Source organism: Heliangelus exortis, chromosome 7 (assembly GCF_036169615.1).
Source record: "Heliangelus exortis chromosome 7, bHelExo1.hap1, whole genome shotgun sequence".
Lineage (NCBI taxonomy): Eukaryota > Metazoa > Chordata > Aves > Apodiformes > Trochilidae > Heliangelus > Heliangelus exortis.
Genome location: NC_092428.1, coordinates 19,058,829 through 19,073,661, shown reverse-complemented (window position 1 = coordinate 19,073,661; position 14,833 = coordinate 19,058,829). Strand labels below are relative to the sequence as shown.

Genomic DNA, 14,833 nt, shown 5'->3' with positions numbered 1-14,833 from the left:
ATCATTCATTATGTAGAGCCTTAATAATTCTGCTTAAAATTTATCCAAATTGAAAGTTCTAATTTAATACAGAATTATTTCACATGTAATGTTTTGCTCTAGGTGATCCTGCTTTTGTGGGAGAGATGGACTAGATGATCTCTCAAGGTCCCTTCCAATCAATAATTCTGTCATCTGTTTTATATGAGAAACTATGTTAATCTACAGAGTAAGGGGTAGAAAAAGCATTACAAATTTGGCAGCCAATTTGAATGAAAACTTTAGTTATGTATCAACTCTATATAGAGATTTATCTAAGGTACTATAATGCCTGAGGAAGTTAAATGAGCAAATGAAACAAAATATGACAATTTTGTTACAGGTTTTTCTGCTATTCCACATCTAATGATACCATCTACTGCCCAAGCAACCTTAACTAGTATTCTGCTGTCTGGGGTACCTAATTATGGTCAAAATACTCCATCTCCACCCCCAGGCTTGACTCCTGTTGAAGTCCACGTTAATAGCATGCAGGCAGAGAGTAAAAAGGGCTCACCTTCTTTAAATGGTCATGTAAAGGTAAGTGGTGATATCTCTGGAGAATCAGGTCTATTTTTAGTTGATCTCTACTAAGAAAAGCTGAATGAGAAAAGTAGCTATATTAAGAGGTTCTGAAAACTGCTAAGTTTAGAAATAGAAGAGTAGTGTTTTCAAAATATGACTTAAAGACTGAGATATAAAACACCGAAGCATATTGTTCTTCTGTATTGGGTATGAAATTCTTGTACTGCACAGGTAGCAAGGGGAAATTCTTTCAATATTTCCTTAAGGATAACAATCACTTCAGTGCTTTTTGACAATTATTTCAGACCTCAAATATCAAGTATTCTGCACTCTCTGCCACATCGCTGGGAGAAAATGTGTTGAGCACAAACCACAGTGATCCTGTTAGGCAAACAAGTACTCATGGTGCCTCAGAACAAGTAGCTGCCAAGTCAAATAGTCCAGAAGGTAAGATTTTGACATTTTATTCTTTTGTCTGGTAGTGTTTGTTCAGTCTGTGTACATTTAATGAAATGAAAATGTAAATGGAATGCCTGTACATTGGTTTTGCAGCCATGTTGAAGGACCCATTTCTGGGCCTCACAAATTCTTTGTCAAAGTAAATCAAAGTTGTAGTATCTGAGCTGGGCTGTTGATTGAAAGACCTGAAGTCAATATAAACGTGCTTACAACATTTTCTTAATTTCCTAAGAGCAGAGAGAAATAACCTATGAAAATTTTAGTATGGTTTACAGCAGCTTAACTTCATTGCTTAAAACAACCTTTACTGGTTTAAACTATGTATTTCTGCTTTTTAATGAAAGGAAAGAATTAATGCCTTTGAGCAAGTTACTGGAGAGAATTCTGTGTAGATGAAACCTAAATGATGCTGACAAAAAATTTATTTGCATTTTTTTTGTGACAAATTTGTGCCTATGATTTATGTGAATACAAACAACTTTTTTGTGCTTATGAACTTATATTCCTGATTTCTAAGCTTGACTGAGTTTTGCTAGTCCTTGAAACTGCAATGTTCTGTAAAGAGTATTTTGTTCCATAGGTGTCATTCCCGTCAGCAAGTTCCCTAGAACATAAGGGGGTTTTTCTTTAACTGTTCTTATCATTGATTTCATAGGTTGCAATGATGCTTTTGTTGAAGTGGGCATGCCAAGAAGTCCATCCCATTCAGCAAGTACCAGTGATCTGAAGCAGATGATGAGCTCTTCCAAACAGGCCTGTGCTAAGAGACAAACAGTTGAATTACTGCAAGGCACCAAAAACTCTCACCTACAGTAAGTTAAAGATACAAATATAGATTAAGGGAATCTTTGCCATGCAAAAATACTTAACGTGGCTTTGTAGGTAGAAGGGGTGGCTCAGTAATAAGATGCTCAAACAACCAATTTAAATCTGCCTTGATTTTTAATCATGTTGAGTATTAAAAAATATCCCCCAATTTGTCTGATAGTAGGGAACTTTGAATGCTTTTTGTGTATGCTAAGTATTTTTCTCTGGTTTGAAAAAAATAAATGCCTTTCTTCTCCCACAAAACAGTGGTGGTTTGTTGTTTTTTGTTTTTTGGTTTTTTCAGATGAGCTTTCATTAGCTACTTCTGAAGGATACATTGTTTTATAATTTCCTTTTTTTTTTTTAACTGACTGCTTTGAGAACAATTCCTACCTGACAGCCATTTTCCTTTTGTGTGTATCTGAGACTGGTTTTTTTCTTAGAAACTTGATATTCAGGCCATAACAAAATGTTCTCAAACACTTGTCCCAATTATTTTTTTTTTTGTTTTTCTTTTTTTCCTTTAATGAGCCAGCAGTGGGAAAGGCTCTTTTGAGTCATAATGTGTCTTGGCAACACAGGTTTTCTGCTTAACAGAATGCTTTTTCCAATCTGCTTTAAGTAATGTTTTCACTATTTGTTTTGCAAATTGTTTATCATCACTCTTTAGAGATGCATATTTTCTTTTACCTTGTTTATTTGGACTGTTATATATATTTCATTAATTCTGCTCTCATGGTTTAGAAATCTGAAGATGACTGCTCAGTTGTTTGTTTGTCATTCAGTTGCTTGTACACCTTGCTCTTTTCATTTAAGATTTATTGTTCACAGTTTCCTTAGGGCATTCTTCTGGGGTAGTCTATAGCATCTAATACATGATATTTTGCTTTGAAGGAATAGTTTATACTTTCACAAAGTAATAACATAACATAATCAGCCATAACATGGCTGATTTTTAGAAATAAAAGATAACTTGAAGAGGTGCTTTGGCATGTAGTATTGCAATTACTTTAAAAGAGAGCAGGACCCATGTTTTTTGGGTCTCTATTTTTTGTCTCCATTACATCTCTCTCTAGCCAAGCATCTGGTTGAACTGTTCAGCTCCTGTCCTGAGCAAAGCTAAATGGTATGAAGTAACACTTAGTAGGCATTGCATATGATAAATCCAGATAAAAGGCAGATCACATTTAAATCTCTAAAGCATGCCTCATGCTTGGTGATATTGGAAGCAGCAATACATTATTTGTTTCAGTGACAGGGAAATAGGTAAAGGAAATCTGAGACTTTGGAAAAATTGCTAGAAGTGGTGAGATGTTTGTGTCTTGGCATTTCTTGACTTCTGCTGCCGAAGTCCTTAGGGTAGAGTTCAGTTCTTAAAATTGCATTGGTTTGTCACTGCTTGTGAAAAAGACTGGAGTTAATAGTGACTTTGCTCCCACAGTACCACGGAGAGGCTGCTCTCAGATGCAGATTTAAGTGCTTCTGAAAGTCCCATGGCTGATAAAAAGGCTCCTGGAAGTGAGAGGGCAGCAGAGCGAGCAGCAGCTGCCCAGCAGAACTCTGAAAGAGCACGTCTAGCTCCACAGGCATCCTATGTAAATATGCAGGTATGCTGCCCTGAATCAACCCAAATCTAGGGCAAAACTTGATAACTGCTAAGTGAAACTACCATGGAATGCAAAGGTGACTGTTGCCATTACCAAGTCAGTAAAAGCCTTTCCCAGCAAATCAGTAATTCTTTAAGCATAAGAGAGCACTGGAAACTAAACTCTTGAATGTAGAAGAGCCCCTATGCTTCTGTTAAATAAGAAAAATTTCAGTACAGAAATTTCATTACTATCTTAGTCTACACAGGCATAGTTTGTGTGTATAAATCCTATGCTTCTGCTTTGAGAAGAGAGAATTATGTACACAAAACACAACTTTTCATAAGCAGTGTTAAAAAAATATTACTTCTGTAGCTTCAGTTTTGTATCCAAGGAGATTTACTGGGGTGACAACACTGGTTTTGCTTTACAAATATGGATCTGTACATATATGCCTTTGTTTTGTTTTTTTTTCTTCTACTGTTCCTACTTGGTTAACTACAGGCTAGTACTAGACTATAAATTACTTCTATGTTACAGCAAATCTCCTCAAAGAGAGAGATATCTTTGACTGTCAGGCAGTGGTAATGGAGTAGTTTTCAGTATACATCTATCAGTGTGGGCATAAATAGATTGCATGGAGTAGTGGAACAAGATTAGGGTTAGTGTTCTGCAGACCTTGTCCTTTACCAGAGCTCTAGCTATTTTAAGTGGTGAATTCAACACTTCAGGCTAAGTGCTGCATTTCTGTAGTTTTATGTCTATGTTTAGACTTGCTAATCTGTAATACAGAGAAGTGTAACTTACTGATCTAGGGGTGTCTAAACCTCCAATCTTCAATTGCTGTAGGTAGTGTCAGTAGAAAGCTTTTTAGTTCTCTGAGAACTGGAGTTCTTTTCCTTTCAGAAAAGGAGTACGTGGAGAAAAACTGCACTTGAAAGTTTATTAAAATTAACTGTGGTGTCTAGATTTGCTGTCTAAGATAATATGGATTCTTTTTGCACATTTGAGGGATGTTTTCAATTCTAGGAACAGGTGATTAAGGAAGAGAAACTGTGCTAGAAAAATATCTTGTTAAAAAATAACAGCAAAGTAAAATCTTGCCTAAACAGTAAATACTGCTGCATCCTCACTCAAATGGATATTGTGTATTTACTTCATCTTTGTTGCCCATGTTTAAGTGATGCTTTCAGTAAGTAAGGCTCTAACTGGAGCACTGTCAAATTATTTTGCAGTACTTCAAGTTTTTCTCAGTTGTATTCACTGGCCACTTTCAAAACCTTTGGTTTTACAAAGAGCTAAGTAGTAGAATGGCATTTTGTTAGAATGGCAATTAAGCTATCTTCGTGTTTAATTTTTAGGCATTTGACTATGAACAGAAGAAGCTACTAGCAACCAAAGGTATGTGGATAAGCAGTGATTTTCTGAAAAGTTTGGTAGTATGCAGCTGATAGAATTTTATGAAGTTTCAGTTTAGTAGTTTGATTTCTTATATCAAATCTAAAGCTGATATGGAAACATTTGTATATTCTTGTTTTCCAAAAATTTCTCAATACCAACATAATATAAAATACAGTATAAACAACTTGCAGATAGGATGCTGTCTCTTTGAGTATATCCATATGCAAATGATCCTTGTTGTTTTTGGACACCTCACAGCAGTAATACAGGCTTTTATTTGCATTCAAATTCAACTTTAAGATGTTTTCCATATTGAGAAAGTTCCTTATTTCAGGGATAAATTAGGTTACCAAATTGATAAGGAACTTAACTATATATTTGACCGTATTTAAAAATAAATCTAACACCCACACCAAAAAAAAAGACCAGAAAGCCCTCTTTGAAACAGATATTCTTTTGGCTTCCTCGCAGCCCTGTGGGGGTTTAACCATTTTCTGACAGATTAAATTGCCTTGAGGAGTAGAATTCAAGCTATGTAGCAAGTGGTAGTGTATAGAAATCACCATTTGGTGGGTTGCAGTCTATGAGCAGGTTGAGGGTTGTCACCTCTTTAATAAGGTTGAGTTTTCTAATTTGTCTCTTTTCTCAGCTATGTTAAAGAAGCCAGTTGTAACAGAAGTGAGAACTCCAACAAATACATGGAGTGGTTTGGGGTTCTCTAAATCTATGCCTGCAGAAACTATCAAAGAACTAAGAAGAGCAAATCATGTATCATACAAGCCATCTATGACAACTACATATGAGGTACAAAACAGAACCACTATACTGTAATGGAAATATTTATTTCTAGTGAATGATACAGTTGGTTTTCTTGAGAAATATCTAACTTCTGTAAAAATACTTTTTGTAAGACTGTTAGCTTTCCTCAAGATTGTAAATACTACCTTCTGTTGTGAAAAGTGTTTCTTAAGTAAATATTACCAGAATACATTCAGCCCAACATACAAGATTTTATCTGCTTTATAGAAAAATGCACTTGAAAATATATTTGTTTAAAGAAACTTATAGGACCAAATGTCTTAATAGTTCTAGACAAGTCGTAGAAATTTTGTAACCTAATTAAAACAATATGGATATAGTAGATAAACTACATAATGTGCATCACTGCACAGTGAAGCAGAATGTTAGAACAAGAAATGGCTGCAGGTCATCTGTTGGAAAGCTGTCAGACTGGAGGAGCTTTCTATATTTGCACTATTCACTGGGCTCAAATTTCCTAGGTAGAAGGCAGCCATAGGATTCAGCAAGTCTCTTCAGAGTTCCACCATGGGAATTTTGCAGGGAACATGTGTTCCTTTCTTTTCAAAGGTGTTCTGACATTGCTTTTTATTGTGTTTCCTTGTCGTCATCTTTCCCAGTTTCCACAGAGACAACTATTGATTTATATAAAGAAATGTTTTCTACTTATTTAAAATGTAAATAGTACGTTTCTTCAGGACTAGGACAGCATACAGCTTTTCTCTAGGCTACACCTGTCTTTTAAAGCAAAAGAGATTCAACCATGGTAAAAATAGGCCTCCACTTGACAGATGAGCATTTTGTGTCATTCAGCTACATGTTTGACTAGATGTAGTGAGTTTGTCATGGTAAATTGGGGAAGAGAAAAAGCTACAGCAGAAATTGGTGAATTTCTTTTCTTTTTTTTTTTTTTAATACTTTTTTTTTAAATACTTTTCTGATTGAGCTGGGGTGGTATTTTCACCCTGACTGTGATGCACTGCTAAAAGCTCTAAGCAGACGTTATCATTCTAACCAAGAACACAATAACCAAGTACATAGTAACTAGGAGTTACTAGGAGTCTGCCATGTGCAGACCACAAGCTTGGTGAGGGTCATGTGTAGCCTAAAGTCTGGGAATTTGTAAAATAAGCTCACAAAACAGATTTCATCGCCACTGTGATATTTTACTGTGCATTCAATTTTCCAGAAAAACTGGGTGATATGATTTTACTTCCCAACTCTTAGCCATCACTGTCTTCTGACATAATTAGGAATCCCTGTCTCTTCTTGCTTTTCTATAAGACTTGTAGTCAGTTCCAGCCTTTCTTCATTTGCTGAGTCATACAAACCATAGTTCACACCATCCCAATCTTGCCAGTGATAGGAGCTTTTTGCCCGTTTTTCTTCAATGGTGTCAACTCTCCTGGCCAGTAGAAAAGATTGCTGCTTCCTAAGTTGTACTTTTGAATTGGGATTTAGTGCACATGTGTGGAATTAAATTGCTTGTTTGGTTCCACAATTTTTAGTTCATGTAAGTGTGTGGTGTCAATAACAACCAACTTTTTGGGGGGGTACATTCCCACCCAATTCTATAGTTAGTCTGCTTTCAGGAAATAAATGCCTTAGTTTGAAACATTGTGACCTATAGTGATGAGAGTTGATAATTAGTATTTTAGAGGAATGTGAAAATCTATTTTTAAAACAAATTCATAAATCATTGCAAAGTTGTTGTTTTGTATAATGTATTGTGGTCAAGTATTGTGTACTTGATCCCCTTGTCTTCAGACAGATGTTCTGTTGTGTTCTCTTCCCTGTGAAGGAATACAATCAGTAGGCTGCTTTGCTTAGTGTTTGTGTTGGGAATTTGATACCACAGAACTCTTTGGAAACCAACTTAGAAATACTAAGCAATTTTTTTTGAAGCACAGCCTTTAAATAACTTCTGCTTAAAATCTGTAGGCTTCATATGTGTTAAGCACACTTGCTGGTTTTGTGTCTGTTTTGCAATTATTAAACAACTGCTCGACAGCCAGAAGAATGTTTGCAAGCTTTCAAAGCTATTTTGTTTAACTGAGCTGCTTCAAAGAAAACATGTGAGTCACAAAGAAACTTCTTTCCTCTGCTCAAATTTTCTTTTTTTATTTGCAGGGCTCATCAATCTCTCTCTCTCGGTCCAACAGTCGGGAGCACCTGGGAAGTGGCAGTGAATCTGACAACTGGAGAGATCGTAATGGGCTTGGACCCACAGCTCATAATGAATTTGTCTCCTCAATTGGCAGCCTGAAACGTAAACAAAATAAATCAGGTTGATAATTTCTTACAATCTCATATTAAAAGAACCCGAAACAAACACACAAAAAAACCCCGAACGTATTTATATCAGTGAATATTTTAATATGAATGTTTTGTGACATTACTAGGCATTTAAATTACCAGAACCTGTAAAGTAAGTTTATTTTACAAACTGAAAAAGTAAAAAAACATTCATGCAGGATACGCAGTGTTGCATATCATGCTATATAAATAATGGTTTGAAATGGTGTGTGTGTATATATATATATATATATAAATGGTATATATAGATATCTATATAAAAATATAAATATATATATATATAAATAATGGTTTGAAATCAGGCCATTGATGTTGCTACATTACTTGAACAAAAAAAAAAAATGGAAGCTTAGTCGAAATGGAAAGTTAATTAAAATAAATAATTATTTTAAATGTACTTGTATATGTGTTAGAAGAAAGTTAAACTTGAACACATTGACTGTGGGAAGCTCTGTTCTATAGCAACTGTAGCTCTCCCAGAAAATGCAGTGGGTGGAGGAGGGACAAAAGAAATAGTTATGAGTTGGCCTTCTTTGTTTTAAGATCATGCTCCCTGACTGCAACAATAAGAAATAATTTTTAATATTAAGTTTTTGATACATGATCTTGCATCGCCTGTCCTGAGTGTAGGATCATGAATTTCAGATTGAATATTTTTAGTGTTATCTTATTCTGAAAGTGAAGAAATTGGGGCACCACTTTCTAAAGTGTCAAACATCAACTTAGTTATTGCTTCATTTGTCAAACTTAATGTTCACATTCTCAGCACCGAAGAGTTTAGATGTATTTTAAAACTTTCTGAAATGGAGCTGATGTTGATAGAAATTCTCCAAACCCTGTAAATCCAGTCCCAAAAGTTTCTAAGTGATCTGTGCCTAGAAAATAACAAATGCAGCATAGCCAGCTGTGTTTTCACATCCTCACCTAGGAAAGTATCCTTTACCTCCTGTAAGCCTCGGATGCATTCACTGCTACTCTATCCCATGTCTGTAGCTAGAGAGGGACCATGCAGGGGCCCCATTTACACAGGTGCCCGATGCACTCCCTGGGAGTTATCTTTTTCTTATGCAGCATGAGGAAAAATAATGAACTATGTGATTACATACTATCAGTATGCATGCCCAGTGGAAAGGGATTGCACTGCTAAATTTTTTTTTTTTTTTTCCCCCAGTTTTTTAATATTCTGCAAACTTTTTTAAAGATATACATTTTTAGAATGCTATTTAATACTGTGTAGGGAGTTTATTTTCAGACTTTGGTCTCCTATAAAATGACTGCATTTAATTTTTTCTGTATTATACTAAAATAATAGCCAAATTGTGTAGCTACTAGGTAGTTCCTTTACCGGGAGTTGTTCCATCATGGTATTTTCTCCATCCAGACCATAAAGGGCTGGTTGCATTTGTGTGCAATGGTGTTTTCCAGTCTATTCCCTGAAGAGGAAAGGGTTTAAGAGGAGGATAAAAAATGGGGTCTTGCAGCCCTTCCCCTTTAATGAATTTCTGGCTGTATCTGTGTGACAGTTCACGTAGTGTGGTGGGGTTTTTTTGTTGTTTTGTTTCTTTCTACAGAAAACAAACACTGGAACTTAATTAAGAAAAAAATTCCTTTATGCTGTTCATTCTCTCAGACCCCTGAGGGGCTTTTTTCCCCTTAATGATAGATTTAAATATTTTGTTAACTTAATGATGTAATTGAACACGATATTGACATGACAGAAAATTGTGGATGCCTGTGACATGACTAAAAAGTGCACTTATTCCCTTTCAGCTGAACACTATCTCAGTAGCAGTAATTATATGGACTGCATTTCCTCGCTGACAGGAAGCAATGGCTGTAACCTGAACAGTTTGTTTAAGGGATCTGATCTGCCAGAGCTGTTCAGCAAACTTGGTTTGGGCAAATACACAGATGTATTCCAACAGCAAGAGGTTAGCATTCCTTTGAAAGACAACTTTGTGCTCGTAGCATATTTTCCAGCAGCAGTTGTTCTGTCTCTTGACTAAAGCCATTAAGAGAAATACTCTTGTGCTTTTAACTAAAATGTGTCACCAGTGGTTGATTTTATCATCCTCTGTTAACTGACTATAGTCTGAACCATCTGCCATGCCTACAGACCTACCTGGTTACTTCCAAATAGACTAAAGCAATACTTAAAATCTCAAGAGTAACAAATAAATAAGATTAATTGAATTTGTTTTTCTAGAACTCATAATTTTTTAGTTTCTTTTTGTCAGAAGTGCAGAATAGCAGATTGGACAGCTGTGAAGAAGCGATTGGAAAGCAACGATTGCTTTTCACATCCAAAGAATAGGTTGGCAAAGTAACTGTAAAATGCAGTAGGAAAAATATTGTAGAGCTTTTCAGACCCATATTATGGCTTAATACTTTTAGGGGAAAACGTATTTTGCATAATTTTCTGCTTTCATTTTACTTTAGATTGATCTGCAGACATTCCTTACTCTTACTGATCAAGATTTGAAAGAGTTGGGAATTACCACTTTTGGTGCCAGAAGGAAAATGCTGCTTGCAATCTCAGGTAGGTAACACAGATTGTCATTTGTTTTAAGTATTTGTTTTCTTCTCACTTGAGTTGTGTCTTTGTAGCTGACAAAGGACTTTCAAAAGAGTGAAAAGTAAGGTCTAATCAGAAGAGGTCAAATCTACTTGCCTCTTATCAGAAGGCTCTTAAAAGAGCTTTATGGAGCTTTCGTGTTACCAAATAAGATTTTGGTTGCATAGTCCTGTGCTGCCTTGTAAAGCTGGAGCTTGATGGAAAGTTTGTTTCACAGCAGACTGTGTACTTTGTATTATGACCCAAGACTGTGGGTCATAGAAACTGTGGGATTAGAGTCTCTGCTGTCTGAATGGGACTACATGCTGGTCAGAACTGGCGTTTTCAGGTTTTTCGTTCCCAGCCCTCCACTTTACTGATTACCAGAGCAGTCATCCTACTGGAAAAAAATGCCTGGGTTGAGGGAAGGCTTCAGTGGATTCAGTTGATTCAGTCAATTTCTGTCGTTTGGTTTTTTGGGTTGTTTGATTTTTGGGGTTTTTTGTTTTGTTTTGTTTTTTCCCCAAGGCCAGTTGTTTCTCCAAAATGTATAGGCTTAAAAAGAAACACCTGTCTCTTATCTGGAATTTTTCCATTGCGCTTTAATGAAAAAGTTGTCATGTATCCTATGTGCAGAAAGACAAAGGCCAAATTTAATTTCTTACAATGTGTTGTGGTATGTAATATCTAACTAGATTTTTTTTTCTAATGGTAATAAATAGCATGAGATTTCATATTGCATTGTCTAGGCAATGAATCTGTACCAGAAGAAGAGTGTTTTTCTTTATTGTAACACAGGTTTATTTTTATTAAATTTCAGTTTATACTCTTCTGCCTTTTTTTTTTTTTTTTTTGCCTGGATATGAATTCAAGTTTTCCTTTTGGTTTAGGTCAAAATACATCCGAGTTAATTTCTGAGCAATATTTTGTGTGTGTAACATTTGCAGAGCTGAATAAAAGTCGAAGAAAGCTCTTTGACCCATCAAACATACGTGCCTCATTTCTTGAAGGTGGAGCTAGTGGAAGACTGCCACGTCAGTACCATTCGGACATTGCTAGTGTCAGCGGTCGCTGGTAGCAGCAAGTTGTGGCTCAAAAGTCAGCTCTAAAGATGGACATAGAAATCCTGTGGACAGCCTTCACTGCACACCACCCTCTGCACTTTGGGAGTTTGGGTGTTAAGGACCAAAGCATTTGTCTGCACAATACTGTGCCAAAAAAAGCAGAGAAAACACGTTCTGTCTGTTGTCTTTCAAAACACCAAATGTGGGTTACGTTTTATGTGTGTAGATTGGACGGAATTTGCAATAATAATAATAATAATATAGGGTTCTTTGTTTAGTATTTTATTACCTATAACTATAATGTATGCACTGAATTTTTACTTTGTTGAATGAAGGAAGAATGAGGAGCTGGGATGCCAGAGAGCATAGATTTTGGTTTTATCAAGATGGATTTTTCTGGTACTGCTTAAAATAATTATTGAGGTCTTTCTGCACTTTACGTGTTCTGATTTCTTGTCCTGTGGAAGTTTCTCTCTTTCATTTCCATATCAATTTTTGTATTGGCACTAATCAAATTTTTTTTCAGGTGTTCCTGCATTAAGTCACATCTCACTATAGTGGTACTAGAAACTGGTTCTTATGCAGACTTTTCCCTCTCTGTCTCCCCCATAGTTATCTGAAGAGATTGTTCCTAAATCAAGCCACTTGGTAGTGGACCAATCCTATCACGCTCTTATGAAGCAGTCTAATGCTGATTGCAATAATACTCATTTACTGTAATAGATGCAATGAAAGACCAAAATGGACCTTGCAATATTAACCCTTTGCAGTCATCATATTTAACTGCTGCCTGTTATACTAAAACTGTTTTTAATGGTTGTCTCAAAGCAAAGGGCTATTTTTTATCACCCTGCCACTAAAGGACACTTATTTATGTCAGTCTTTTTTATTTTTAGATTCTGTACACCTACAATACATAACGGATTAAACTGATCTACTGCAGATTTATGGTAGAGAATGAAAGGCATTCATCAAACTAGAGCTCTGGGCTGTCAGTTTGATTAAACAGACAACTAATCTAATTTGACAAGACAGCACTGTTGCCATTTAATAAATGACACATATTACTTACATGACTATGCATGCAGCAATTGAGCGACCTACATAAAATAGGTGCAAAAGCATCTGTTTTGTTCAATCTAGATTTGTAATTGTCAGCTGCAGAAGTGTTTAAAACTCTGGAGATGAACTATTTCTGAAACAAGTTATGTTCAACACAAGGAGTCCATACCATAAGTGGCTAGAGCTAACTGATGCGTTCTTATACTGTGAAAGTCCAAATAATTTGGCAAGATTATTCGTCTGTCTTTACAGATGTCTAGTTTGGGGTTTATGAAGGGTCTGATATAATGAAGAAATTCATAAAGTGCCTCTTTGCGCAATGCAATACGAAGTTGCCAAGCATTAGTTTGTTGAAAAGCATTCCCATAAGAAAGATTGTGAATTACTTCTACTGTAATGTGTTATTTATGTTTGGTGTACAAGCCTTTTGAGATGGACATAAACCACTGTCAAGTGCTCTTAACAGAAGGCATTAGAAGAACATCTACAGTAGTTGGTTTTTATGCAAAAGCGGGTGAGAAATAGTTTTGACACTTTCCATGGATGATTGATTCTTTTAAGGTGAGAATACAAAATGATGTATAGAGAAATTTGCACACACAAAGGGAACTCAAAGAAACTATTACTTGAGGTTATAGATGGTCAAGCAATAATAACGAGTCTTGTGGTTAGCAAAAAAATTACCTGTTCAGTACTAGTTTTGGCCATGCCTACTTAGTGGTGTATAGCTGGGAGTGTTCCCCTTTGGATGGAGTAGCAGTTACATTCCTCTGGGTTTACCGCTCTATTAGAGCTCAGAATGACTGAAACAGCTTCCTGTACACACACAGTTGTTCACATAAAAAGTATTCTGATAAAATGCCAAAAGTCAGTATCAATATATCTAGCAGATATTTGTCTGTATGTGTGTTACACAGGCCGAAGCAACTTGATGGAAAACCTTGTAGAAGCCACAACTTCTAATTCTAAAGCTACTTACACTTCTCCTTACTTCTAAGCATGTAGGGAGTTCCATTCACATGGATTACTTATGTGCTTACAGATAAGCTGTCATTTAAATGCTTGCATTTGCAAGACCAGTGTATGCAAATCAAACTGTATTCAGTCCTGTTAATTTTATAAAATATTTTTTATGAAATAAATATCCAGCAACACTTTTTACAGAATTTTCTGCAACCCCTTCTTGCTTATTTTGCCTCAACTTAAAAGCATCAAGAAAAAACCTTTACACTTTTACATTTTTAGTCTTTCATAAGTACATACTATGTATCTAGACAATGCTATACTCAGTCTGATTTTTTTATTGCATTATTAAGTTGATGTGGTCTTTTACTGAGCAGTGCTTATATCATCTACACAAAAGTGAAGAATTTCCCATTAACAGCATTATTTTTCAACAGGGCTTGTCACAAAAAAAAGAACACACTGGAGTAAAAAAAAATTCTCACTTATTTTGATTCCACAAAGGGAATATGACAGTACAGTGTACCGTATTGTTAGTGTTATATTATGCACAAATATTTGACTTACTACATAAAAATGTTAGTTTTAAATCTGTGCCTTAACAGTGACCAGTTATCTGTAAATATAGAGCAGATACAGATTGTATTTTTGTGGGTTGTGTCCTTAGTGATTTTTTTTAAAAAAAATACAAGATGAAATTAAAACATTAAACATGGGAATTTTCAAACTAATCAGTGTTGCATAAATAAATTTATATAACTCCCTTGTATTCTGATTGGTCAATGAACTATTTTTTATATAGACCCAATTCCAGGGATGCTTGCTTGTTAATAAAATATAAAAAGCAGTATTTGACACAATTGCAACATGTTTCCTTCACAGTGCTGTGTGTTTTACTATTTTTATATTATATACAATTTATTTGCCTGTCTTCTAAAGGGGAATGCTTTTAGAGGTACTTGTCTTTAAAAATTAATAGGGAAAGAGTTAAATTATCTCAGGTTCTACTCATAGCAGGTTTTAATGGTTTGGCTTACATGAGTTTTATTCATTTTTTGGTCTTCCTGTTTTAATGACTGGATACATTTTGGTGTGGTTAGCAGGAGAGTTGTATGTACTCTTTCATGATGGTGGTTGTACTATCACTTCAGTTGGAGAAGGGAAAAAAACAGGGTTTCTTTGTTTGGGATGGTGACCACGTAACCAGTCTGTAGACAGCCAGAAGCATAGCTTTTATGCTGTGGTAATGTGTACATCATGTTAAATCAGTCTTGTATCAC

At 35.5% G+C, this 14,833-nt stretch overlaps 1 protein-coding gene across 3 annotated transcripts in view; it reads left to right on the top strand.

Annotated features, from left to right (window-relative positions):
• Positions 1-14,322, top strand: part of BICC1 (BicC family RNA binding protein 1) — a 91,498-nt gene extending 77,176 nt beyond the window's left edge. For all 3 annotated transcript variants that reach the window (XM_071749213.1, XM_071749214.1, XM_071749215.1), the window contains 10 exons: positions 362-558; positions 849-990; positions 1,658-1,814; positions 3,251-3,416; positions 4,757-4,796; positions 5,446-5,600; positions 7,725-7,881; positions 9,681-9,841; positions 10,350-10,449; positions 11,412-14,322. In XM_071749213.1, coding sequence (XP_071605314.1) covers positions 362-558; positions 849-990; positions 1,658-1,814; positions 3,251-3,416; positions 4,757-4,796; positions 5,446-5,600; positions 7,725-7,881; positions 9,681-9,841; positions 10,350-10,449; positions 11,412-11,542 — 1,406 coding nt within the window. In that variant the 3' untranslated portion in view covers positions 11,543-14,322. The remainder of the gene's footprint in view (positions 1-361; positions 559-848; positions 991-1,657; positions 1,815-3,250; positions 3,417-4,756; positions 4,797-5,445; positions 5,601-7,724; positions 7,882-9,680; positions 9,842-10,349; positions 10,450-11,411) is intronic.
• The last annotated feature ends 511 nt before the right edge of the window (positions 14,323-14,833 follow it).